The 25,841-nt window shown below is 38.9% G+C and overlaps 2 protein-coding genes across 18 annotated transcripts in view; one reads left to right on the top strand and one right to left on the bottom strand.

The window, feature by feature from the left end:
* Positions 1-10,137, bottom strand: part of SYTL2 (synaptotagmin like 2) — a 153,850-nt gene extending 143,713 nt beyond the window's left edge. For 8 of the 13 annotated variants that reach the window (XR_007156179.1, XM_047877297.1, XM_047877301.1 and 5 more), the window contains exons 1-3: positions 10,003-10,137; positions 7,662-7,722; positions 4,659-4,793 (exon numbers count right to left, since the gene is read on the bottom strand). The gene's annotated coding sequence lies outside the window, so the exon portion shown is untranslated. Of the gene's footprint in view, positions 1-4,658; positions 5,498-7,661; positions 7,723-10,002 lie in introns of those variants that run through there. The other 5 variants (XM_047877307.1, XM_047877311.1, XM_047877310.1 and 2 more) reach the window with 3 other exon arrangements.
* Positions 10,138-10,244: 107 nt separating this feature from the next.
* The window catches only part of CCDC83 (coiled-coil domain containing 83), a 52,984-nt gene continuing 37,387 nt past the window's right edge, over positions 10,245-25,841 (top strand). The window contains exons 1-4 of one of the 5 annotated variants that reach the window (XM_047878507.1): positions 10,245-10,370; positions 10,648-10,723; positions 16,364-16,486; positions 22,868-22,952. In XM_047878507.1, the coding sequence (XP_047734463.1) occupies positions 16,392-16,486; positions 22,868-22,952 (180 nt within the window). In that variant the 5' untranslated portion in view covers positions 10,245-10,370; positions 10,648-10,723; positions 16,364-16,391. The remainder of the gene's footprint in view (positions 10,371-10,647; positions 10,724-16,363; positions 16,487-22,867; positions 22,953-25,841) is intronic. The other 4 variants (XM_047878510.1, XM_047878508.1, XM_047878511.1 and 1 more) reach the window with 4 other exon arrangements.

The raw sequence follows: 25,841 nt of genomic DNA, 5'->3' as shown, positions 1-25,841 counted from the left end.
TACACCTTAAGCATAGTAAAGCTTTTAATCAGCTACTGTAAAGAGAGTTCAGTAATTTATGTGAATATAGAGATTTAGGTGTCACAATAACTTAGAGGTTTTATGCTCCATGTATAATTTATTTGTCAGATACAGAGCATGACATGACTTACTTACTTTCTGGTTTTTTTTTTTTAAGATTTTTTTTTAAGTTTATTTTTTTTGAGAGAGACAGTGAGCAGGGGAGGGGAAGAAAGAGAAGGAGAAAGAATCCCAAGTAGGCTCCACACTGCCAGTGCAGAGCCCGACACGGGGCTTGAACTCACGAACCATGAGATCATGACCCGAGCCAAAACCAAGAGCCGGACACTTAACTGACTGAGCCACCCAGGTGCCCCCTGGGTTACTTTCTGAAAAGGATCATCATTTATTTATTTATCCAAACATTCATTAAATATCTCTTGAGCAACTATTACTTGTCAGGCTCTGTGCTAGGCATTGGCAATACATTTGTGAAGCAGAGAGATATTGTCTATAGTCTTACAGAGCTAACACATTGGCTGAATGAGTCATTATAAGGATAAGCAGAGCTACGGATGGAAAGTAAACTGGGGGGTGTGGAGGCCACTACTGCCCTGCTCACATCCCCTCAGCACTCACCAGGCAAGCCAAAGGCTTCTTCCTGCAAGAGACTCTCAAGCTGAGTAAGGCTTCTCTGGCCCACAGCAGGCAGGAGCATGCTTGGCCCTAGTATCGTGCAGGCCATCAGTTGCAAGGAATCAGTGCCCTCAGGAGCAGTCCTCAACCCATGGTGAATAAGACTTGAGAGTTAACTACACAGCTCCCTCACCCTCTGGGTGTTCTATACTATCTAAGCCTGGGCTGCCATAACAAAATGCCATAGACTGCGTGGCTTAGACAACGGAAATGTATTTTCTCACAGTTCTGGAGGCTGGATGGCTGAGATCAGGGTGCCAGCATGGGTGGTTTCTGGTGAAACCTCTCTTCCTGGCTTGTGGATGACCACTTTATCACTGTGTGTTCACGTGACCTCTTCTTTGTGTGCTCTCTCACCAAGAGAAAGAAAGACCTCAGGGGAGCTCCCTAGTGTTACTTCTTAGAAATATGCTAATGCTACTGCATCAAGGCCCCACCCTTATGATCTCATTATAGGCCCTCCTTAATTTTTAATTATCTCCTTATTGTCCCTATCTCCAAATATAGGCATATTGAGGATGAAGGCTTCAACATATGGATTTGGGGGAACACAATTCAGGCTATGGCGTATACTGTCTCCCAGAGTTTCCCAGTGAGACTGAGCCCCAGTCACCCACCTCCCATGAATCCATTCATTAAGGCACTCTGAATAGCCTTCTTTTTCTTCCTTCCTCATTCCTCTATCTTCCTACCACAGCTTCCTGAGATTATCCCCCACATAAACCACTTGCACTCAAATCCTAGTCTTGGGATTTGTTTTGGGGGGGAACCCCACCAATGACTGGAGCATATATCAGAGAACTAGACTTATGCCTAGTGGGCCTGGATCTTAGAAAGTCTTACCGGCTGTGCCAGGTGGGAAGCCATTTAAACTCTTAAGCCAAAGGAACGAATCTCTGGTAGCATGTGGAGAAAAGATTCAAAGAGGTAAGAAGCTGATTCAGGGCAACTAACAGGGAAGCTATTTCTTCAGTCAAGTCAGAAGAAGACTGTGATCAGTACTAGGGAGGAAGCAGTGAAGACAGAGCCTGACATGATGCCTAGTCCATAGTAACTGCTCAACAAATATTTTTGGATGAAAATTAATGAATAGGTTCAATGTACCAAATCACTAGATAGACTGTCAGAACTTGAAGACTCGTTTCATTTGGGATTTGAGGAAAAGGAAAGAGTCAAGTCTTCAGGCTTGAACAGCTAGGTGAATGCTGATGCTATTTACTCAATATGGATCATAGCTTTGAGGATCAGCAAGTTGGAGGGGTAAGAGATAATGTGTTTGGGGCATGATGTGCCTGTGAGACATCTAATTGATGCTGAGCAGGCAGCTGGGTACACAGGTTTGGAGCTGGGTTAGAGATGCATATTTGGGTCCCACCAGATATAGCTGCAAATTGCGTGGAGCAAGCCCTCTCCAACCACATGGGAAATGTGACCCAGAAGAGCTCCACGTTTTCCTGTTTTCTGGAATTCTCTCTAAAATAACATTTCAGAAGGAGTATGAGGGAGAACTAATATCCATTGAGAACCTACTATAGGCCAAGAATTGCACTAGGTGTTTAATCTTCAGAACAGCCCTGAGAGGTATGAAATATTATCTCCATTTACAGACGAGGAAATTAAAGTACAGAAAGGAGGTCATTTATCCAAGTTCACAGCTGGTCAGCAGCTTCAGAAAAACTCTAGACTGTCCTAGTCCAAATTTCATGTTTAAAATAAGAATCAACAAAACATGGTTCTGTATCCTATGACTCTTAGTCTCACCAGACTTCACAATGTGCAATTCCCAAAGTCAGGTGCATTCAGTAGTAGAGTCTTTCGATTCCAGGGACCAAAGGTTATTCTCTCTGCAGCCCTCTGTTCAGCTCCTCATCCCTCATTTGAACAACTCTCTTTCCAAGTGGTCCCCCTGCTGGTGACCCTACTGTGGTAAAGCCCCAACTGAAGTCTCTCAATTTCTGTCTCCGCAGATTTGCTTTCTCTGGACATATCATTTAAATGGAAACATATAATGTGGTCTTTTGCAATGATGTTCTCAGCCAGTGTGATGAATAAAAGGTAAAATATTTAGTATTTCCTCAACACCATATGTAACATAGAGAGTAACCCAAAACCTCATTATTTTTTTTAATTTTTTTTAATGTTCATTCATTTTTGAAATACAGAGAGAGACAGACCACAAGCAGGAGTGGGGCAGAGAGAGAGGGGGACACAGAATCTGAAGCAGGCTCCAGGCTCTGAGCTGTCAGCACAGAGCCCAACATGGGGCTCGAACTCATGAACTGCAAGATCATGATCTGAGCCAAAGTCAGATGCTCAACCAACTGAGCCACCCAGGTGCCCCTTTTTATTTAAAAATATAGCACACCATCTTGGATTTGCTAATACTGATACACAGTAGTGCAAACATTTTTTTTATAGATCTGCATTAAACTTATACATTTATTTGGAAAGATTAATACTGATATTATCCAATGTTATATATTTTCTATTCCTGGTATGATCCAGTCTGTTAAGTCAAAAGTTTTGAGAACTTTAAAAAAACTATTATTTAGGTTTTTAACACATACTATCTGTATCAAACTCTTTTTCTGGTGATATTTTTATATGGCACATTTTCTCACAGTCTATTCTCTCTCTCTTTTTTTTTAATGTTTGTTTATGTATTTTGAGAGAGTGTGAGAGAGGCACAGAGATAGGGGCAGAGAGAGAAAGAGAGAAAGAGAGTGAGAGCAAGAGCGAGAGAGAGAGAGGATCCCAAGCAGGCTCCATGATGTCAGTGCAGAGCCTGATGTGATCATGATATGAGCCAAAATAAAAAGTGAGACACTTAACTGACTGAGCCACCCAGGTGCCCCCACAGTCTATTCTAAATCATTGTTTCTAACAGACAGAGAAGCTATTGAATTGCATGTTCAAATTTTGGAAAACAGTATGGAGGTTCTTCAAAAGATTAAAAATAGAACTACCACATGATCTAGCAATCCCATTTTGGAATATTTAACCAAAAGAATTGAAATCAGGATGTCAAAGAGGTTATCTACATTCCCATGTTCACTGCAGCATCATCCATAATAACCAAAATATTGAAACAACCTAAATGTCCCTTGATGGATGAATAGAGAAAGAAAACATGGTATAGGGGTGCCTGGGTGGCTCAGTCAGTTAAGCGCCCGACTTCGGCTCAGGTCATGATCTCGCGGTCCGTGAGTTCGAGCCCCGCGTCGGGCTCTGTGCTGACAGCTCAGAGCCTGGAGCCTGTTTCACATTCTGTGTCTCCCTCTCTCTGACCCTCCCCCATTCATGCTCTGTCTCTCTCTGTCTCAAAAATAAATAAACATTAAAAAAATTTTTTTTAAATGATAATAAATATTAAAAAAATTAAATTAAATTAAAAAAAAGAAAACATGGTATATTCATACAATGGAATATTATTTAGCTTTAGAAAAAGAAAAAAATCCTGCCACTTGCAACAATAGCCTTTAGGACATCATGCTAAGTGAAATAAGTCAGACACAGAAGGATAAATACTGCATGAATACACTTATATGAGGGATCTAAAATAGTCAAACTCATAGAAGCAGAGAGTAGATTGGTGGTTGCCAAGGGCTTTGGAGAGGGAAAATGGGTAATTGCGGTTCAAAAGGTATAAAGTTTCAGTTATGTCAGATGCATAAATTGGAGAGATCTGCAACTAAATACAGCACCTATGGTTAACAACAATATACACTTAAAATTTTGTGAGAGAGTAGATCTTATGTTGTGTTTCTTACCACAGTAAAAAAAAAAAAATCAACTAAAAACAATTATACAAACACAGTTCTTAAAAGATGGAAGTCAGAATCCATACTGCCTCATTCTCCAGATGTGAGGTAGTGTCGCTCCCTATGTTCTAATTCTTTTAATATGTTTGTTGGAGGCAAAGTTTCATAGACTACTTCCTGGTGTGGGGGTGAGCATCTCACCTGAGTCATAGAAGGTTCCAGAGATTGGGCAAGATTGAGCCAGAGAGATGAGGTCATTCTTTTTGCCAATCATTGCAATGTTGCAAAAGGCAGAGGCGGTGTCTTGGACAAGAAACTAGACCTAAGTGAGAGGCCCTTAGGCAGAAGAAAGAAGTATGATCAGTGGAGTTCATCCTGGACCATGTCCCCTTCTTGACCTCTCCCAACCCCTCCACACTGTAGCCAGAGTGAACTTTTGTCACCATGAAAGATGGTTCAGAGGACCTGTGACTACTGGCTAGCTCCTCTCCTTTCTCTGGGAACCTATTCTCTAAGCATTTGTAAATTTCTCTCAGCTCCAAAAAACACATCATTTTCATCTTTACCTCTAGGCCTTTGCCCATGGCCATCCCTCTGTTCCAGCCCCCTTCACATCCAACCCTCCAAACTGACTAATGCCTGCTCATTGCCAAGTCTCTGTTTAGACCTCATTGGGAATATTTTCCTGACCCTCAAGACCGGGTTAGGTTTTCCCTTTTCAGGGGCTTTTACCCCTATTCCACAGATCAGCCGAATGTGTTGTGATTGCCTATTAACTTGTCTACTCCTCACTCCCCCTAGACTGAAAGCTTCTTCAGGCAGGGACAGAATCTGCCCAACATCTGACCTCATGAGATACCCTAACTTAGAACTTCCCAATCAACTTGCTCCCAAACTCCTGATCCATAGGCACTGTGAGATAATAAGTGATTGCTGTTGTCCTGAACCATTAAATTTTGGAGTAATTTGTTATATGGTAATGGATAACTAATACACTATCAAAACTTAGAAGCTTTAAACAATCGTATCCCAGATTCTGCAGGATAGCAACTGGCGACCTCTTGCTCCTTGTGGCATCAACTATGGCACAACTCAGCATTACTCAGCTGGTGGATTGGCCGATTGGGAGGATCCAAGACAGCTTCACTCACATCTTGGGCACTTTTTGGGCTAGAAAGTAGTCTCCGTTGGAATAGATTACCACAGAGCCTACACTTGGCCTCTCCAGAATGGCTGTCTCCAAGTAGATGAACTTTACATGGCAGTTGGCTTCCCTCAGAACAAGTATCCCGAAAGAACCCAGAAGAAGCTGTACTTTTTATGACCTAGCCCTGGAAATAACATACAGTCATTTCTACTATATTCTCTTGGTTGAAGCAGTCATAAGACCACCTAGATTCAAGAAGTGACTCCACCTCTTGATGGGAGGAATATCAAAGAATTTACAGCTATTCTTTTAAAAATAAATTAATTATTAAGGTATAATTTATATGCAATAAAATGCACCAATTTAAATATGCAATTTGGCAAGTTTTAACACATGACTATGTATTACCCTGTAACTACCATCACCATCAAGCTACAGAACATTTCCTTCATCCCAAAGTTCCCTTCTGCCTCCTTGCAGTCAATCCCTTCACCCTTCCCTCCTAGTGCCAGGCAACCACTAATCTGCTTTCAGCCTCTTCTAGAATTTTGTGTGACACCATATATATATGGTTTTTTACTTAGCTTTTTCACTTAGCTAAATTCTTTTGAGACCCATCATGTTGTTTGTTGCATGAATCAATAGTTCATTTATTTTTTATTGCTAAGTAGTTTCTGTTGTATGTCTATAAATGTTTTGTTTTAGCAGTTACCTGTGGATGGACATCTGGGTTGTTTCCAGATTTAGATTATTATGATAAAGCTGTTATGAACATTCATTTTCATTTCTCTTGAATAAATATCTAGGAGTGGGGTTGCTGGGTCATACTGGAGATAGATGTTTTAACTTTATAAAAGACCACTCAATTGCTTTCCAAAATGGTTGTGCCATCTTATTTTCCCAGCAAGAATATATGAAAGTTCTAGTTGCTCCCCACCCTTGCTAACACATGGGATTGTCAGTCTTTTTAAGTTTAGCGATTCTAATGGGTGTGTAGCAGTATCTCATTGGGGTTTTAATTTGCATTTCCCTGATGACTAATGATGTTGAGCATATTTTCATGTACTAATTGATCACTGATATATCTTCTTTTGTGGAGTGTCTATTCAAATCCTTTGGCATTTGTAACTGGTTATTTTCTCACTATTGAGCTTTAGAAGTTGTTTATAAATTACGGATACCAGCCTTTTGTCAGGTCTATGTATTAAACTACTCTCCTCCTCAGGGCACCTGGGTGGCTCAGTCAGCTGGGCGTCCGACTTCGGCTCAGGTCATGATCTCATGGTTCTTGAGTTCAAGTTCTGCGTTGGGTTCTGTGCTAACAGCTCAGGGCCTGGAGCCTGCTTCAGATTCTGTGTCTCCCTCTCTCTCTGCCCCTCCCCCCCTCGCACTCTGTCTCTCTCTCTCTCTCTCTCTCTCAAAAGTAAACATTAAAACATTTTTGTAAAGAAATATTTTCCTCCAGACTGTGGCTTGCCTTTTCATCTTCTTCAAACTGACTAAAGAGCAGAAGTTTTTAATTTTGATGAAGTCCAAATTATTATTTTCTTTTTTTTTTTAATTCATGCTCTTGGTGTCCTATAAAAGAAATCTTTGCCTACTCAAGATCACAAAGATTTTTCTCCTATGTTTTACTCAAGAAGTTTTATAGTTTTAGCTTTTATGTTCAGATCTATGATTCACTTTGCGTTAATTTTTTCAAGGTGCATAGTCAGGTCAAGACTCATTTTTTTCCCAAACATATGCAATAGTTACAGTAGCCTTTGTTGAAAATACTATCCTTGCCTCGTTTATTTAGCTTGCCACTTCTGTCTGAAGCAACTACCTATATGTGTGTGTATGTATATAGATAAAATAAAATATATAGTCAAATATATGTAAATATATGTATATATATTTTTGTGTATCTATTTCTGGATATTTTTGTCACATTCTATTGATCTGTACATTTACCTATGTAGTCATATTTTAAAACTGCCAAAAGCATAGCAACTCACTGTAGCTGAACTGGTCTCATGACATCAGACACCAAAGCCCTTAGGCATGGTCCATATTACCTGGCTCAGGCTCCTGGGAGATGGCATGCTGGCTCCTGCTTACCATTCTGGGCTCCTCTCCCTCAGAGAGAACGAAGAGATCATAAAAAATTAGTAAGGAGGAGGAGGTATGTGGGGAAAAAAAGAGATGTGACCTCTTTTTGCCAGAGTTCTGGTCATTCAACTTAAACTCGGTGTGAAGAAATGAAGAGATGAGGAGAGATTGCAGAGCTATGTCTCTGGCCTAAAAGAAAAAGTTAGGACCCATATAAATTAGATGGGAAACAATCCCATTTTACAATATTGAAACATGCCAATGGATGTTGCATCACAACACAATCCCCTCTATGGGTTTGTTACAGTGTCTGCATAAAGGTAATGTAAGCCTTTCCTCTCAAGAGAATATTTTACTTCATGACTTTTTTTGAAGTTTATTTATTTATTATTGAGACAGAGACAGCGTGAGTGGGGGAGGGGCAGAGACTGAGAGAAAGAGAGAACCCCAAACAGGCTGCACACTCTCAGCACCGAACCTAACGTGAGGCTCAAACTCACGAAACCGTGACATCATGACCTGAACAGAAACCAAGAGTCAGAGGCTTAACCGACTGAGCCACCCAGGCACCCCGACTTTTTTTTTTTTTTGTCAAAACACCTATTTATCTCATATTTGTCAGGAACAAAGTTTTTGAATAAGAAGTTATCAGGGTTTTTCTGTTTCTGAAAAGTAACCTTATTTTCAGTAAACTTTCTGATTTACTAAAAGTTTTAACTGGTTTACAAAGTCAATATGTTAATCACTAGCTCAGGCGTCTAAAAATTATTGTGGGATTTAATATGAATGCATTTAGTTGATTGCTGTAGAGTCTGTTTGCAGAGGTAGCGATCCTCAGTAAAAGTGGGTGAAAATTTTGAAAAAGTATAAAATGTTTAGCAACTGTGCACACCAAACAGGTTCTCTGGCATTTTGCCAAATCAGACAACATATCTGGCTCTTTCTACCACAGAAACTCTCCTACCTGTATTTCTACATCACTCAACATGGCAGAGCTAACAGAAAACCAAAGTCAAATGAGGAAACTTGGCAAATGATTATCTGGCTTCACTGTTTGACCACTAACTGGCAAATACCATAACAAAAACTGCCCAGGAGATAAATGAACGGATAAGAGTACATTTCTGACCCTGGATCCAGGCTCTCATGGAAGAGGCAGGTCTAAGATTTATAGCAAATGATTTGGGAATGAGTTCAACGTACTGAATAATCACAAAATTGTTTTTCCATTTAACAAAAATAATCCCCACGCTTCAAAAATTTTGGTGGTAGCTTTTTTTTTCTCCTGCAACAGCACTCTATTTAATATTTTTACCCGATAATCCCACCTGTTGGTATTCTAGTTAAGATCAAGTACTTAAAAACCTTTGTCAGATTTGTAGATCCCAGCAACCTGCTGGCATTTAACAAATACACAACACTGATGGAAATAAAGGAAGGTCCAAATGAGGTAAAACACATAAATTGTCTCAAACTGGTTATTTTTTGGATGACTTTTTACTGATGAGAAAAACTCTCTCAGCCAAAAGCTAATATGCGTATTAACTGCTTCAATTCCCTTCTTTTAAGAAGTTCTGAATTTGTTATTAATATAACACAGCACTAGTTAGAAAACATATGATAAACTAGTTTTTAAAAATCGAATTCAAGAATGCCAAACAGGCTGACTAATTAAGAGTGGAGGTTCCAGGGAGCGCCTCACTTCCGTCTCCCCAGGACAGAGGGATAACTGAGTCAGAGGTTAGTGGCCTAAGTAGGTGGTGCCAGGGCGTAAGAAATTGTTGTCTTGAGGCTGAGGATGAGGAAAAATGCAGAAGAGGAAAGGGGAACCTTAAAGGATGTAGGTGTGTGGTGATATTCTTTTCTCAAATGAGGACAGAGCTGCAAAAAGTATCAGGAGGGGCAAAGACGAACCTGCGTTGGTTTCTCGAGGTTTAGGAGCAAAAAAAGTAAAGCGACAAGCAAAAGAGGCAGGATCTTTCAGATCTTTCAGGATCTTTCAGAGCTGGACATTATCATATAAGCACTTAATCCAGGGGGTTGCAATTCTGTCTGGAGCCAAACCCGAAGGAACTTTTACCCAAAACAAGAGCAGAGAGAAGACAAGCCTTGGTCGCTGAAGGGCAGAGTGCGGCAGAAGCCCTCCACGCGCATACACTCCTTTCCCCAACCCGTGAGCTGCTAGGAAACCCAGAGCGGTCTGTGACTCAGTTTACAGCGGAAGAAACAGACACACAGACCCAAGTGACCCGCTCACGGTCACAGAGCAGAGCCGGCTGTCACGTCTCCACACAACTCACCACTTACCGGTTTGCCACTCCAGGGAGGCAAGGAGGGAGTTGTGTGTTTCATGGAATCAACAGGGGGAGTCGTGGCGGTCAAAATCACGCGGGGAGAAGGCGGGAGGACGCGATCTCGGCTGCAAAGGCGTCCGTGCGTGCCCTTCGCCTGGACTCCTCCCCGTGCGGCCACCAGGTGGCGCGCCCGGCCCGCGGGTCGCGGCGGCGCGTGGCGGAGTCGGGGGGGTGGGGGGGAAGCCCTCGCTAGCCCATCGCCTAGGAAACGGAGGGCTAGGCTACAGCAGAGGAGTGGGTGGGCCTGGTCCGCGGGCAGGACGCGAGTGCTACCTGCGGGCCCACTGCAGTGCATCCGCGCCTGGAAGCGGTCGAGGGAAGGTAGGGAGACTGGCTGGACTCCTCGCTCGACCCCTGACTCCTTCCAGTTTGGCACTTAAGACTTTACATCTCCGTCCCACCCCCACCAGGCCTGGGGCTTGCTCTACGCCCAAGCGGGCCTGGGGTCGCTCCCTCCTGGCGTCCTCCACCAAACCCTGCTCCTGGACCGTGGGAAACCGCCAGGAGGGGTTCTCATAGGCCCGCCCCTCTTCAGGACGGAGACAGTGAGGGAGATTTTTTGAACTGATCCAAATATTAACCTCTCTTCGCCTTGCAGTAGAACCCCCGGTGACTTGCTGATTTGCCCGCCCTTCGAGATCTGTTCCTGAGGGCAGGATCTGAATGTGATTCAGGTTTGTGACCTTAATGGTGCCCTCACAGCCTCTAGCACATAGGTGTTCAGTAAACTAATCCTTCCCTTTGTGTGGAGCTTTATCGCTTGACAGTATTCCCAAAGCATTTGAGCCTCATTGATAACCCGGACAGGAGGTAGGAAAGATGGAAGAGAACTCAGGGTCAGAGGGGATTAGACACTCAAGGTTATAAAACTCACTAGTGGAGGAGCCAGAACTAGACTCAAGTCTTGCTTTGCTTAGTGCTCTTCTCACCGAATTCCTGGTCTTGTGAATGCGTTTTGAGTGAGGACTCACACCTCCCTGCAACCTTCTCAGAGCCTGCATGGAGCCCTCCCACGAGGGTACTACCTGAGTGCTCTAAGTGTTGCTGATGGCCTTCCCCCCGCCCCCACTCTCCTCCACAGTCCATAGATTGGCTTTAGCTCCTTTCCGTGGATGCTGCAACATCCTTCTGAACAGGACATTAGGTTTCTTTCTTTTATTAATGTTAGATTTGTACAGTACTTTGTTCTTCACTCCCCTTCTTACTCCATGATTAATTCTCTGCTGGGCAAGAGAGAGTTGAGGAGATGGTTGGGTAGTGGGAGATGTCCCATTGAAGGAAAAAAAAAAAAGTATATATATATATATATATATATATATATATATATATATTTCTGTTAAGGCAGAGAAGGAAAACAATAAACCTGGGTGTTTATCACTGTGTGTGTGATAATTGCTTATGGATTTCCTTACTGCCACCCCAAGACCTGGCCCCAGTAGATCTCTTTGTATTCACCACTGCTCTCTGAAAATGGAAGCCCTTTGGTTCTCCTCCACCATCAGAGTTTGAAAATACTACATGTATTTCCATCATCCTCACAACATTCTTTTCATAATTATGTCTCTTTTATTTTGACATTTCTAAGCTTGAAGGACAGCAGGAGTTGGGGGAAAAAATGTAGTAGTTCTGGTTGCTAGAGAAATTAGTATAATATAATGCTTCTCAAACTATTTGTTATTAGCAAATCTGGATCAGAAGATAGACCAATTCAGAAGCTAAGTGTAATTTGGGAACTGCAGTTCAGAAATGTCCCACTGACCAAAGGATTTGTATTGGTGAAAAAAATACATGGTAATGTAATGTACATCACCAATTAGGCATGTGAAAGTTGAAAGTGTTATTTATCCAGATATTTTTAAATATCTTGATTTGAATATTTGGTTGTTTAACATATCTCCAAACTGGCTGTGTTTTACATTTTAAAGCTGTTTTGGGCTGTATATACATAATCTATACAAAAAAAGGACTGAATTTGTTTTAAGCTAACTTTTAGGTGATATTCTCACTACTAAAAGGCTTTAAATGAATTCAGTGCTTTTTAACATACACTGAAGAGCATTTCTTTTTTTAAATGTTTATTTGTTGATTTATTTTGAGAGAGACAGAAAGCACAAGTGGGAGAGAGGCAGAGAGAGAAGGAAAGAGAATCCCAAGCGATGTGGGGCTCAATCTCACAAACTATGAGATCATGACCCAAACTGAAATCCAGAGTCAAATGCTCAACCGGCTTAGCCAGCCAGGCACCCCTACACTGAAAAGCATTTCTAAAACATTTAAATATTGTATTAACAATATGTTCTAGCATAAGTGAGAATTTGAATTTAAAAGTGATTTACTTTCTAAATTCAGGGTATATACAACATTATGAGAAAATAAATAGGGCCATGGATAAAGAAAGTGAGTAGACATTATTTGCAGGTCATTCAAATTAGACATTTATTGAGCATCTACTTTGTGTCCAACAAGGTATGTTCCAACATATATTTTGAAAATATATTTTGAGAATATATATTCCAAATATATGTTCCAACATATATTTTTGAAAACCCAAAGATGGTTTGTTGAAGCGGTTAGTTGTTATTCAGTATTAAAGGAATTATATTTTGTTGAAAATGAGCATATAACACCATGAATACTTTCAAATATATATTGCAATTAACACTATAATGGGATACTACTACATTATTATCATTTATTAGACATACACATTTACAGCTAGTTAATGGCAGAGCCAGTACTAGATAGACTTCGAGACTTCCCACACCTATATAGAGATCTTTTCACTAAATCATGCCCTCAATCTCTGATGAAATCTTATTCAGAACTTTTACTGTTACTAATGCTGTTAAGTAAATATCTTCCATTTTAATCTACATAACAAACATCAGAATCCATTTCAAATGTCAAAAAAGCTATTAGGGCAGAGCTGCCATCCCTCTCAGCCTCCACAAAATTTGGAAAGAGTCATTAGGAGGCTTCTGGATATTCATGGCTCCACAAAGTCATGAAAAAAGTCATTAGGAGCTTTCTCAGTATTGAGCCAGGATCCTGAGAATGCACTCTTTGGTTTTTTGGGGGGGGTAATTTTGCAGAGTCAAGTAAAGCATTATGGGATAACAGTACATTTGAATAAGATGGCTATTCTATGTCCATTTTTTCTAAACAGTCTTCTTCCTTTCCACTGAGAAGCATTTGGGGAATATGTTTTGAAAAATTTTCTGACAGAAAGTGATTATGGAGTGGGCTCTGAAAAGGCTGGAGACCTGAGTCTTTCAAACCTAGCCTCCTCGCCTGCCATCGCTCCATGGCATATGTTATGGAATGCCCAAAGAGCATTGGGAAAGGACAAACAGATAGTACAAAAGGTCATACTGTGAGCAAAGATCTCCAGAGCCTTCATTGCCTGCACAATCTTGCTAGCCTTTTAAAGTTGTTCATTATTTTTCTTAAAGTCCTACTAGGGTATGCTTCTTTCTTCCTATCCATCTGAGTAGAGATCTTGCCTCTTCCATATGTTATAATTAAGGACCAGGTAACGTGCCATGCACAGAGCAGGCACCAGATAGATGTTTGCAGTTACTGACACACAGATTAGGTGTCCATCTGTCAAGAATTATTCTTCATAAAACCTCCTGGAAGATAACCTACATTACTGTGTGAATATTTTTCTAGGGTCCTCACCCTTTGCTGAGATACAAGTCCTCTAGGTGGACAGGAACCATAAATCCTTGTAAATGTATATGAAAATCCCCATTGTTTGTAGGACATTATCAAATATAGAAGGACATTCTGAAGTAATGTCATTAGCTCATTGCAAAAATGCATCTATTAAGAGGCCAATCCTCTGCTTACTGATTTTCTGGAAAGTATGTAAAACAATGAATCTTAAAATAGTTTATGGATAAATAATTTGTGCTAATGGATCCACATTTTCACTCATAGTTTGTTAAAGTGCTTTGCCATGAGTTGCAGTTAGGTAACTAATAATACTTTAGTCAGAGAGCTGAAAACTTAAGAGCCAGGTAACTGAGGTAATGAGCAAGATGAGGTCATTTTTCCTCCAGCACCAGATGGGTATTATAGATGGAAACTCTAACACTTGATCTCCTCCATATGACTCAGAAGGAAAATTACAGATCAATGTTAACATTTGTTTTAACTTTTAATAAAATATTTATAGTAAAACAATCACTGTTAAGTAGTAAGTTATTGTTGCAAAATGATACACTTGTCAGCATGTTATCTGTTTGTGCAATAGTCAAGTTAAAATTTCTAATTCTAAAATAGAAAATAATATAAAAATTCAACTCTGCATCTAAAACAAAACAAAAGCAATTTTTACTCAACTTACAAGTTTCTGTGAACTGTGACGGGAGAATGACACATTTTATTGTGTAGTTTATGAAATTATTCTCAATACTTTAATATCTGAGAAGATACCACTTAATATATTACTCTGTGTTAATGTGTTAAATCTTTTTGTTGACAGCTGTGTGCTTTTCAGTTGGAAAGTATTATATAGTATGTTTGCATTCACATATACTCAAATCTGTTAGAATGTAGAGATGAGCACACCGGCTGGAAAAGAAAAGTCTCAGACACAAAGACTGAGCCTCACTGGAGGTCTACGTGTGAAAACAGTATGTCTAGGAAGAAGTGTTTCATTTCAGAGACATTTTCCACTGTGGATCTCAGTGACCTATATAGATTGCCGAGTCAGTGACCCAAGTCAATGATGAAGATTGACAATAGCAAACCGCATGGATTAGTTTTTCCACACATCATTATACTTGGCATTGGGTAGACATCCTCTGCTTTAGTCACCCGGAGTTTGAAAAAGCCTGATCTGGAGCTTTAACTAAAAGGGCATAATACTTAACTAAGCTCTTTCTGTATGTCACCCACTATGCTAGGTGCTTTAAATAATGGCTTATTTAATCCTTACAACAGCTTTTAGAGTATGATTTTTGCTCTTATAGATGATGAAACTGAAGCTCAGAAAGATTAAGTCACCTACCTAAGGTCACATAGATAATAGGTGGTGGATATAGGATTAAAACATGTCTGCCTGATTTATCCATCCAGTTTTTCCTTTGACAAGGACTTACTGTGCATCTACTTGTGCTAGGTGGGGAATACAGTAATGCACAAGAATTACATCATGCCCACTCTCATGGACTTCCCAGCCATCTAAATAAATAATTACAAAGGTTAAATTCTTTCTACCATACCCAACTACTACTACTTTGATTGAAGCTTAGGCACTTATTTTTTTTAATTAATGGAAATTAGAAGATAAAAATCTGTTAAGATTATAATATGAAAAGAAGTACTTTAGTACCTATACAAAATCCATCAAGTATTCCTGTTCACTATAAAAATCTGTGAACAGTGGACCTGATTTTTCACTCTTAAAATCTATTATTTTTGATAATTTTTTATTATTAGATAAAAAGCAATCGATAGCTGATGAGCAGTGACTGCTAAATATTACATTATTATTATTACTTTGCATTTGTAAACCTTTTAGCCATTTAAAAAAACATTTGAATATGTGCTTTTATTTGCTCTAACAACCCTAGCCATACCTAATTCTTTTGGATTCTAGTTTCTTTGGATTCTAGCTCACAGAAAATTGTGCTTTTTTGTTTTGTCTTAATTAAAAAAAATTAACAGACATTTCTTGAGCTGTTATTATATGCAGTAACACTGTGGAGAAATAAAATGACTGGAAAAGTATAGTCCTTGTTCTTAGAAAAGCTTGATAGGGACAAGAGATGTAGATGGATAACATAAGGGGGGGAGTGTCTTAGAAAGTTTGGGTAGGAAAGGGCACCTGGGTGGCTCCGTTGGTTGAGCAGCTGACTCTTGATTTCGATTCACATCACGATCTCACAGTTCAGTTCCTGGGATGAAGCCCCACTGCAGGCTCCACACTGACACCAGGGAGCCTGCTTGGGATTCTTTTTACCCCTCCCCTTCCCCTTCCCTCTCCCCCTCCCCTTCCCCCTCCCCCACTGCACATGTGAGCCTGTGCGCTCAAATCTCTGGCAAAATAAACTTTAAAAAAAGAAAAGAAAATGTTTTGGAATGGGGAAATGCTGTACCTGGTCCAAACATGGAACTTACTAGACTCAAGAATCCATTGATTCACTGATGTCCTCGCACTGTGGGGGATGATAGGTCTGATAGATTTCCTAGCCTGAATGGAAAAGCAGTTTTAAATTAAGTGCTGGCCGGTCCTTATCTTGAGTAAACACAAGTAAGGGGCAAAGAAAGAATTTATTTGCTTTTCCTACTTCTTTTCTAAACAGGCATACCTCTTACTAATGAAGCAACACAATGGACAACACAGCGAAAGCAAATAAAAAGGATATTCAAAATGAGCCACCCAAAGAAGTCCAATTGCCTACCAGTGAAGCACTTCTAGACTATCAGTAAGCTTAGATTATGAAATCCAAACATCCCCACATGTAAATGGAAATCATTGTTAACATTCATATAACTCCAAATGGACAGTAATGCACTCAAAAGTTGTCAAGAGAGCCAAACTAGAGGTAGATTGGAAGCATAATTGAACTCTTGTGCTATGTGCAGACTTTTTTTTAAGTTTTGAAACTTTGACTATAATATATTCCAAGTAGTAGCTGTGAAACTGCATTCATTAATGTGGTTTTGGATCTCTCTCTCCCTCCATTGTATTATTGGTCACTCTCCCACATACTGTGTACACTTTGTATATAACAGCTGGCTGGCTTACCTCTTAAAATACAACAGAGAATAGTGTCATCTCCAGTGGCTACAGATCAAATCCAAAAGATAGAATTATTTTTAATAACAATATTTCTTAATGTCTCACTCCCAGGAGCTGAAGATAAAACTAAAGGTAATACCTATTCTATATTTATGTTTTCATAGATAGTAAACTCCTGGAGAGATTTTGAACCTCAGCTTTTGACACAGGGTAGGTGTTTTAATGTGTAATTCTTAAGGAGTGAATGAATTCATTTCATTCTTTTACACACAAGAATGTACTTCATAACCCTCAACAAGGTAGGTTTAGAAGGAACATACCTCAACATAATAAAGGCCATATATGAAAGCCACACAGCTAACATCATAGTCAGTGGCAAAAAACTGAGAGCTTTTTCAGGAAGGTCAGGAACAAGGTCAGGAACAAGACAAGGATGTACGCTCTTCCCACTTTTATTCAACATCGTCCTAGCCACAGCAGTCAGCTAAGAAAAACAAATAAAAGGTATCCACAATGGTAATGAAGGAAGAAGTAAAACTCTATTTGCAGATGATACTATACATAGAAAACCCTAAAGACCCCACCAAAAAACTACTAGAACTGATTGATTTATTCAGTAAGGTCACAAGTTACAAAATAAGTATACAGAAGTTGATTGCATTTCTATACACTAATAATGAAGTTGCAGAAGAAAAACTTAGCAAAAAAATCCCATTACAACTGCACCAAAAAGAATAAAATAGCTAGGAATAAACTGAAGGAGGTAAAAGACCTATACTCTGAAAACTATAAAACACTGATGAAAGAAATTAAAGATGACACTAACAAATGGAAAGATATTCCGTGCTCATGGATCAGAAGAACAGATATTGTTAAAATGTCCATATACCTAAAGCAATCCACACATTTAATGCAATCCCTATCAAAATATCAACAGCATTTTTCACAGAACTAGAACAGATAATCCTTAAATTTGCATGGAACCACAAACAACCCTGAATAGCCAAATAAATCTTGAAAAGGAAGAACAAAACTGGAGGTATCACAATCCCAGATTTCAAGATATACTACAAAGCTGTAGGAATCAAAATAGTATGGTACTGGCACAAAAATAGATACATAGATCAAGAGTATATGTGTGTGTGTGTGTATGTGTGTGTGTATATATATATACACACACATATATATATACACAGAGTATACGTGTGTGTGTATGTGTGTGTGTGTGTGTGTGTGTATATATATATATATATATATACACACACAATATATACAATGGAATATTCAGCATTATTATTCAACATATGCAATGGAATATTATTCAGCCATAAAAAAGAATAAAATCTTGCCATTTGCAACAACATGGATGGATCTACAGAGTACAATGCTAAGTGAAATGTTAAAGAAAGACAAATAACATATGATTTCACTTATATGTGGAATTTAAGAAACAAAACAAATGAACAAAAAGAAAAAAGAGAGAGAGACAAGCCAAAAACACTCTTAACTATAGAGAACAAATTGATGGTTACCAGAGGGGGTTGGTAGGGGTATGGGTGAAATAGGTGATGGGGATTAAGAGTACACTTAACATGATGAGCACTGAGTAATGTACAGAATTGTTGAATTGATATATTGTACATGTGAAACTAATATAACATTGTATGTTAACTATACTGGAATTAAAAAAATTTTTTTTAACGTTTATTTATTTTTGAGACAGAGAGAGGCAGAGCATGAACGGGGAGGGTCAGAGAGAGAGGGAGACACAGAATCGGAAGCAGGCTCCAGGCTCTGAGCCATCATCAGCCCAGAGCCCGACGCGGGGCTCGAACTCAACGGACCGTGAGATCGTGACCTGAGCTGAAGTCGGACGCTTAACCGACTGAGCCACCCAGGCGCCCCTGGAATTAAAATTTTTAAAAAAGCATGTACTTCATTCATGCATTTACTGAACAAGTACTTGAATATTTACCAAGTCCAAGGCAAGTGCTAAAGGACAACAACAAAGAGACAACCTGGTTCCTGCCCTGATGAGACATGGGAGACAGACATTAGACAACTAATTCAAGCTTTTTTTACAAAATTGCATAGCTGCAATTAAGACACTATGAAAGAAAAGTGTAGGGTCCTGTGTAACAGTTTAACTAAAGGTTTAAACTATGGTCAGAGGTGTCAGGAAAAGCTTGTTGAGGAAGTGACGTTGGAGCTGATCTCTGGAAGAGGAATAGGTATTATGGAGAGATAAAGTAAAAGAGAGAAAAGCTTATGGAAAAAAATGCTGGAGTGAGGGAGAGGTTTCACAGCCCAGGAACTGAGAGAAGGCAGAGTGAGGGAGAAAGGGTAAGACTGAACTGATGATGTATGCAAGGGTCAGATAAACCGAGTCCAGTGGAATATTTGGGAGTCAGTATGAGAAACTATTTATTGGAGAGGAACAAGACTGAAAGTGGGGAGCCTGGAATGCTGGTGACTAGCCTGTAACACTGGGCTTCAAGAGATTTGTTTTTAACAACATTCAGATAAAATCTACCTCCTTCTTAAGAACTCCAAATCTATCTGTCTGTTCTTTTTAGAGGGCAGTTGACTGAAAGGGTCAGATACCCAAGAAGGGACTTGTGACAAAGTTCCCTTTTATTTTTTACTTGAGATAACATTAAGTTATAACCAGAAACTACCCACACTCATTTGTCAACATAACTGAAAACTTCCCTCACCTCATCTTCGGAGAGGTGCACAAAAAGGCTCTAGGAATACAACCTGCTCTCTAATTTGCTGCCATGGTTTACAATGATGACATCCAAATACAACCGTTTCTCTTGTAGGTCAATCAGAGGCCAGTCTTTAACAGAGGTTTACAAAAAGACAAACATTTAAAAATTCTCATGATCTAGCACAAGATATAAACTGAACATCTCATGCTTTTGTTCTCTGCTTTGTTAAGACTAAATAAACAATCTCATGGACTGAAACAGTCGAGGCCTGACTGTACCATACTCTGCTAGTGACACTTGACTCATTCCAGGTGTTCCCAGGTGACAGAACTTTTGTCACATGACAAATTGGCCAAAACACCCACCTCACCATCTGAGAAAGGATTGTCCAAGGGTCCCCTGGAAGTATGTTCCTTCTCTCTTACACAATCTCATTTTAGAACAAAGAGCTCGGAGCACATAGTAGGTAATCAATGACTTCCGAACAACTGAACACTTTTTTAAATCTATCCCAAGAAAATAAGGTCATGAACCTCTATGATTGTGAAGAGCTGAAACTGTCAATGCCAAATCTATAAAGTGACACCATTTCTAGGTAATGGTGGTTTTTATTTTTTCCTTTGTACTTGTTTTTCCCCCAGTTTTCTACAATGTGTGAATAGATCTAGAAATAGGTACAGATATTATTATAGGTTAAAAAATAGATAAAAGTATAAAATTTTTAAATCCAGATTTATCTATTTTCCTTCTGAGAATTTTCAATGAAATTGCATGGAGGGAGAAAGTTGGCACATTAATAACACTTTAATAATACAGCGAGGTAAGGGGGAAGGTGACACCTTGTATTACTAACCATTTCATATCACTGTGCTTCAGAATAATGTGTATCCTTTCCAAACGGCTTTAATATCTATTATCTCATTAGTTTACCGTCCAACTTGCTTCAGCATTTAGTGTGACATGTGGGCTACTATGGCCTCTGAGAAAGTTATAAAAAGGAAAAAGTATATAGAGAAGAGTGAAGCTTGAATTCCCACAGTGGCTAAGAGTGTTGAGTTCTGAAGTTCAGTTTCATCTTCATGAGACCTAAGGAGGTTGAAGTAAATTCCAAGGAAAGACTCAGCTTAGACCTATGACTACCATGTGAGCCACAATTGAGCCAGTGAAGCCACCAAAATCTTTTGGGCATCTCAGAATCTCCCCCAGGCCTGCCGGTGCCATTTAGATCTTTCTGAACAGCTCACTGCAGAAGGAACAAAAGACAGAGCCCTAGGTCATTTGCCCCTAACTGCTCTGAGCAGAGGGGTGGTTGGCTGAAGTGTAAGGTTGCCAGATATAGCAAATAAAATTACCGGATGCGCAATTAAATTTGAATTTAAAATGAATATGAAATCATTTTTTTTAATGTAAGTTTGTGCCATGCAGCAGCTGGGGTTGGGGCAGGATGTAGTCTCTGGACCCATCTTTGTATACTCAGTCATCAGCAGGGAAGGCTCTCAGCTGAAGCCATTAGTAAGTCTATTAACTAGACCATCCAAAGACTCTCTCAACCAATGGAGACTACATATTTGAGATTCATTTGCCTGCTTCACCCACACTGAGAGTTAGGTTGCCATATTTGTAATTGCAGAAATTGCCTAATGTGTGAACATTCGCATAGCCTTTTTTCAAATAATTCTCATAATATTTTTTATTTTTCTCCTTAAAATGGGAGGTAGAGAAGGCACTCCTTCAAAATTTTTGCATACCTAAGCTTTAGGTGGGAAGTAAAAAGATGGTTTATACCTACCTATAGACTTATTTATTATTATTGTGTGGAAACCACCCTTCCATTTAGCCTGTTATTTCCCCCATAACAATGGGTAAATAATATGATTGTGTGTTTACTTCTTTATTGTCTAATAAAATGTAAGCTCCTTGAGGGCAAGAATCACAGAGGTCTTGTTCAACACTATCTCCATAATGCCATAAACAATACTGGGCACAAAGCAGCAGCTCATTAAATCTTGTTATTTGTGAATGCATGAAAGGGAACAATGGTCAATTTAAATTGTATAATTTTTGAACTGAAAAACTAGAGAGCTCATCCCCTTCAATTCTTTTACCTACAGAAGAGTAAGGCAAGGCCTAACTAGGTGAAGAGTCCTTGGGCAGTTAGTGGAGAAGCAGGCCTGAAATCCAAGTTTCATAGTATCCAAACAGAGTACTTTTGCCACTAAAATGGATTGCTTGTTTTGTTTTTATGTTGCATTTTCTCATTATTGGGAAAGAAGGAGCCTTATTTTTCTCTCTACCAAATATGCAATATCATAAATATAAATGGTATTTTGGAGGAAGGGCTGAGGATATAAGATTCACTTCAACGAAATTTACTAAGCACTTACTCTATGCTAGAAACATTCACATACAATTTCTTATTTTAATCCTTATACGATTAGGGCTAGGTATTGTTGTCACCACTGATAGCTTGGAAATTGATGCTCAGAGAAGTGACTTGCCTGAGATCATGTAGGTAAGAAGGGACAGGGACAAGATTGAAAACAAGAGTTGTTCAATCTTTAACAGCGTCTCTGTTCACTACACCACAGAGGTGCTATATATTTGTTTTGTTTTGTTTTGTTTTGTTTTGTTTTGTTTTGTTTTAATTGAGGCAAGGTATTTACATGAAGTTGTTTCCATTGTGTTACTTTGGTCTCAGATTTAAAGTTACAAGATGTACTGGGTAGTAGAGATATACTCAGCACTTCAAATATTTATCACATAGCCCACATCAAAGTCTTCCTGCACCTTTCTGTCTCTCCTTTGTATCTGACAGATGCTCAACAAATACTTGTTGAGTCTTAAAGAAATGTGTTTGTGTCAGGAAAGTTTTTATTATTTATAGAAGAGATGGCGTGCTAAGGAACTTGAACCAAAGATATGCCTAGTATATCTTTCTCTTTCAAGAAGATGTGCCTGCACTTATAAAGCCTTTGTTTTGTCATTTTTGTTTGAAATATTTAGATTTCTAGAAAGCATGTTTTCTGTATGCCCTTCTTTAGGTTCCCTTTAAGCTGAATTATTTATAGATAGTTAGACAGTATAAAAATTATGAAGTACAAATGGGGATTGATTTAAGAAAAAAAAACTTGAAGTTATCTCTCGAATATATATTTTAGTGAGGAAAATATACTCAGAAACACACACACACACACAAATCACTTAAAAAGTTTTCTGATCCCTAAATGGGTTTTTATAATGTATCTAATACTTTATTTCAATTCAAATAATTTAGTTTAAAATTTTAAATTTGCCCCATTAATTTTCCAAGATAAATAATTGTAAAACATCTTATCTTTGTTTATTATCAGCTGTCAAATAAAGGAAAATGCAGTAGAACGGTTTATGGCTCAAATAAAGAGACTTAGAGAAAAGAACCAAAAGTGTCATGAAAGAGTAAGTATAACATTTAAAGCTTATATCTAGTTATTAAACATTTACACAAATGCTTTAAAAATTGTGAATTATGATGACATGTACTCTAGGAAAGTATCTTCTTTAGTGCTTGGAATTGATTAATTTACAATCTAAGTTTTTTGTACATGTAAGGCAAAAGGGTACTGCTGTTCCTATTATATTAATTACAGTGTTGAAGGAAGTCAGCTTGAGCTGTGTTATTTAGACATGATGACATTGAGTCTTGTGTTAAAAATTTTAAGGCTCTGAAACCACATTTATCATTTAATTTCTTATTTAGCCAAATGATAAAACATTGGGTCTCTGTTTTTAATTTCTATATCTTTTTGCTCTTAGATTTTCAGAGTGTGCATATGTAAATATTATTTGAAAAGTATAATCTCAGTTGTTAAAATGACTGATGTTTAAGATGATATGTTGTATTTATAAAATCAGATTGAAATGAATATCAAAGTCATGCTGTATATGACTAACTGATAATTAACACAATTTTTTTCCCTTAAGGGGATAAGGAAATGCTGAGACTGTTCTCTACTAAAACATTTATATGGACTCTAAAGCTTCCACAGTTAACTGTTATATTTGGCTTTTGTCTAAAATGACTATATCTACAAGTTTTAATGGAGTCTGGGGTCAGAGACCTGAGATTGCATCCTGACTGTACAACTTAAGGCTGGTCGCATTTTGGCCAAAACTGATGTGAACCCCAGTTTCCCTCCTATAACATGGGATTCCTGTCTTCCAAATAGGGCTAATTTGGTCATTCATTCAGCAATATTTTGGGGACTAGACATGGTGGTGATATAACTGTGGCCCTGACATTGTCGTGATTCTCAACGATCAGTTACTAAAGTCTGTTGATCAGAAACTCAGGTCTGTGGGTGAAAATGGAAAGGGGACGTTTGGTCTAGGTGCTTGGATGCAGGTTCCACATGATGAGCTCCACAGCACATTAGATGAGTGAACTGCCGTCAAAGACCAATGCACACCACCCAGTGGTCAGCACTGGGACTTCCATTTGGTTGTGGAAATGACAACAGATCAGGACTGAGGGATCACTTTCCCATAGCCCCTCATTTGAAGCCAGAAACAAAATTCTTATTTTCATGACTATGGGATAGGCCTATGTCTTCTTCTGGGGTCATGTGGACCCAGCAGCGACGAACATGGAGAGGCAGACTAGTTCCAGCTATGTATCTCTTTCTTTCCATTTATGCCGCTACTGCCACAGTTGAGGCTGCCACCAACTCTTACCCATCCTTCTTCTATTCAGTACATTTTCCACAGTGCAACCCTTTGAATACCGTAAACCTTTCAATGCTTAAAACCCTACAGTGGCTTTCTATGGTACAGAAAATTAAATCCATGCTCCCTACTAAAGTCTTTGAGGCCCTACAAGATCTGACCTCTGCTCACCTCTCCAACCTTGTCTCCAGTTGTTCCACCCTTTGCTCACCACTGCTTCTTTGAAATCTTGGAAAACCCAGTCTTGCTCGTTATTGTACCTTTCTTCAGGCTGTTTCATCCTCCAGAATGCTCTTCTCTTGCCAGCTCCTTTCTGTTCCCCTAAACTCAGCTGGAATGCTCCATACAAATGTATCTCCATTATTAAATTGAAAGCTCTTTAGGGAGCAGCAATCAAATCTTACTTGCCTTTGTTTCTCCGGAAGGGCCCAGCATGAGTCGGTGTTCGATAAATATTTGTTGAGTTGATTCACACTAACACCAGTGAAGGAAACATTTTTGAGGTCACAGATATTTACTTGCTAAATTAAATATGACTCATTAACAAGACCTACTTTTTCTCTTCCATTAGGTCAAACTCAGAAATCCTTCCTCCCCATCATGTCCTCCTTTGTGTGAATTTTGTTTGGACTGTCACTTCATTGATTATCTTTCTTTCTCTCTGTTTGTATGCTCCACTCATGTCATTAGACATTTCATAGTTCACTGTGTCCACTCCCTTACCTCCATTTCATCCTTTCACTCGTGCTATTCCACCAAACCTGCTAGGACACAAGTTATTAATGACCAATTAGTCGGGTCCAATGGCCTCTTTTTAGTCTTTATTTCTCGTGCCTTCATCATCAGCCCTGTCATCTTGAAACTCTCTCTTCCTTTGGCTGCCAGCACATCCTTTAATATTCCCCCATATTCTTCAACCATTTCTTGTTTTTCATTCATTGCTCTTTTCCCGGAGCCATCCCTTAATTAGGTATTTTCCAGGGTTCTGATCTCCACTCTTCTCTTTAAATCTAAAGGCCTTACTTAACACTATGGCTTCAAATGCCATCTGTCTGGTGATAATTCTCATATGTATATGTGGCAAATTTTCTTAATACTTATCCACTAAAAACAACTGAAATGAGCATATGTAAAAACTGGTGAAATCCAAATTAAATTCTCTAATTTACTTAATACCATTGTGCAAATGTCAACTTCTCCATTTTCAGGTGCTGTGGTTATATAAGATGTCATCATTGGGGAAAGCAGGGTGTAGTAAGGCAAAGCTCTGTGTACTATTCTGGCAACTTCTTGTTCCTGCAAATCTTAAAAAGTTAAAAAGTCAGAGCCCATGAGATGGCCTTATAACAAAACAAAATCAGTTCTTTCTTTGTAGTTTATTTATTTAATCTCCTTTATTCTATTTTTATGGTGTGATAATGGTTTGCTTTGTAGGATAAATGTCTTTTTTTAAACACGTTGGTGAATATAGCTAACTAAATTGTATTTCATATATCACTCAAAATAATTTTTCAGATATAGTGAATTTTGTAACATGTTATCAGACACATGTCCCATCCACTTGTAATTCACTATGGGATTTGGTAAGTTTAATACAGATGCTATTAAATGTATATATAATGC

This window comes from Prionailurus viverrinus, chromosome D1 (genome assembly GCF_022837055.1).
Source record: "Prionailurus viverrinus isolate Anna chromosome D1, UM_Priviv_1.0, whole genome shotgun sequence".
Lineage (NCBI taxonomy): Eukaryota > Metazoa > Chordata > Mammalia > Carnivora > Felidae > Prionailurus > Prionailurus viverrinus.
This window is presented reverse-complemented; position numbering and strand designations above follow the sequence as displayed.